The sequence below is a fragment of the Plecotus auritus genome (genome assembly GCF_963455305.1).
Source record: "Plecotus auritus genome assembly, chromosome: X".
Classification (NCBI taxonomy): domain Eukaryota; kingdom Metazoa; phylum Chordata; class Mammalia; order Chiroptera; family Vespertilionidae; genus Plecotus; species Plecotus auritus.
In genome coordinates, this window is record NC_137784.1 from 109,052,912 (window position 1) to 109,054,924 (window position 2,013).

The window sequence follows — 2,013 nt, forward strand, 5'->3', positions numbered from 1 at the left end:
CTTCCAGCCTTGGGGATAAGGTATAACTATTTTTTTTAATCCCACAAACACCAATTTGTTATTTTTTATTTTTAGATTATAATTGGTGTACAAACCTATCAACACTATATTAGTTTTAGGTGTACAGCCCAATGATTAGACACATATAACTTATGAAGTGATTACCCCTATAAATCTAGTACCCATCTGACACCATGTATAGTTATTACAATATTATTGACTATATTTCCTATAATGTACTTTACATCCCCATGACTATTCTGTAATTAGCAATTTATACTTCTTTTTTTGCCTTTGATCATATTTTTATTCAAAATTAGCTGTCCAAAGTGATTTGACCGTTATGGAATAAACAAATTTAAGTTTATGCCACAGGCCTCTTTTCTTCTGTGGTGGGTTTCTTTTCTGCGGGCTTCTTCTCAGCTGCTGGTTTCTTGGTAGCTGCAGCCTTTTTCCCCACCAAAGGCTTCTTCTGCTTCTTGATGCCCACAGCCTTCTTTCCTTTCTTCCCTACTACAGGCTTCTTGCCTGGAACCCCCTTCTCATCTGATTTGGCTTCTAGTGCTACTGCTGCTTTATCCACCCGGAGCTTGTGGTTCTTGGCCTGGCGAAGAATGGTGTTCCGGCGCATGGTCTTTGCATATGGGTTTAGCTTCAACATGATCCTCAGGGTTTTCAGTGGATTCTTCTTCAGGACTCTACGGTGAATCTTCTTGTGTGGTGCTCGGAGGGCTCTTTGGATTTCTGGGCTTTTCAAGATTCTGCTAAGGTCTGTATTGAGCATCTTGTGCCTGGGAAGGTTGTAGTTACTCTTGAGGGAGGCAGCTCGACGCCAAGTGCCATACAGCTCATCCAACTTGTGGAAAACACTTTCAGTCCAAATGCAGAAACGGCCCACATGCCTGCCAGGTGCAAGTTTCAAAATGTTCAGTTTGCTGATATTAAGCAGAGTAATTCCAGGGATGTTTCTGAAGGCTTTGATGATACCGTTGTCCTCATTATAGATGATACAAGGTCCCCTGCGCTGGATACGACGACGGTTTCTCATTTTGCCCTTGCCAGCCCTCATTTGCTGAGAGGCATAGACCTTTTTTATATCATTCCAGGCCTTAAGTTTCTTAAGAAGCAAAACAGCCTCCTTGGTTTTCTTGTAGCCTTCAACTTTATCTTCAATCACCAAAGGAAATTCAGGAACTTCCTCAATACAGTGACCTTTAGACATGACCAGTACTGGTAAGGCTGAGGTGGTGAGGGCAGAGCAGGTGGCATATCGTTTCTGTGTTGTGTTTACTCTGCAGTGCCAACAGCGCCAGGTTTTGGTTGGTGCAAACATGTGGCCTCCACGACACATATTTCCAAAAGCACCCTGGCCAGAACGATGAGTTCCATCACCTCAGACTCTGGGAATTCGAGCCACAGCTCTGCCAATAACCCAGGACTCAGCACTGGTTTGATGACCTGCCAATTCACTGACAGCAGAGGGCTGTCTATTGTTTTTGCACAAGTTGGTGTGAACAAAGTTCAAGATATCTGGTCGAATGGGAGCCTTGAACACAGCAGGCAAAGTGACATTTTTGCCAGATGTTTGCCCCTTTTCAGAGTACACAGATGTGAGTGGACGAGCACTCGCCATGGCAGAGAGAGGAGAAGGACACACTCCTCTCTACCCGGAGGCTCCCACAGGAAAAGCAATTTGTACTTCTTAATACCTTCACTTTTTCACTCATCCCCCAAAACATCATCCTGTCTGGCTATGGTCAAAATGTTTTCTGTATATATGAGTCTATTTCTGTTCTGCTTATTTGTTTTTCTTGTATTTATTTATTTATTTTAATTTAATAAATCTTTATTGTTCAGATTTTTACAATTCTTCCTCTTTTTCCCCCCATAGTTCCCCTCCACCCAGTTCCAACCCCACCCTCTGCCCTTACCCCCCCCCCCACTGTCCTCATCCATAGGTGTACGATTTTTGTCCAGTCTCTTCTCGCAACCTCCACACCCCTTCCTCCCCCA

The 2,013-nt window shown here is 43.6% G+C and overlaps 1 protein-coding gene across 1 annotated transcript; it reads right to left on the reverse strand.

Moving 5' to 3' along the window:
• Positions 1 to 364: 364 nt before the first annotated feature.
• LOC308240053 (large ribosomal subunit protein uL4-like) lies at positions 365 to 1,682 on the reverse strand (the record flags this gene model as incomplete). The annotated part of the gene is given in 2 exon segments (XM_080652947.1): positions 365 to 1,393; positions 1,397 to 1,682. Coding segments are annotated over 2 exon segments (1,266 nt in total). The 5' UTR covers positions 1,634 to 1,682.
• Positions 1,683 to 2,013: the final 331 nt, after the last annotated feature.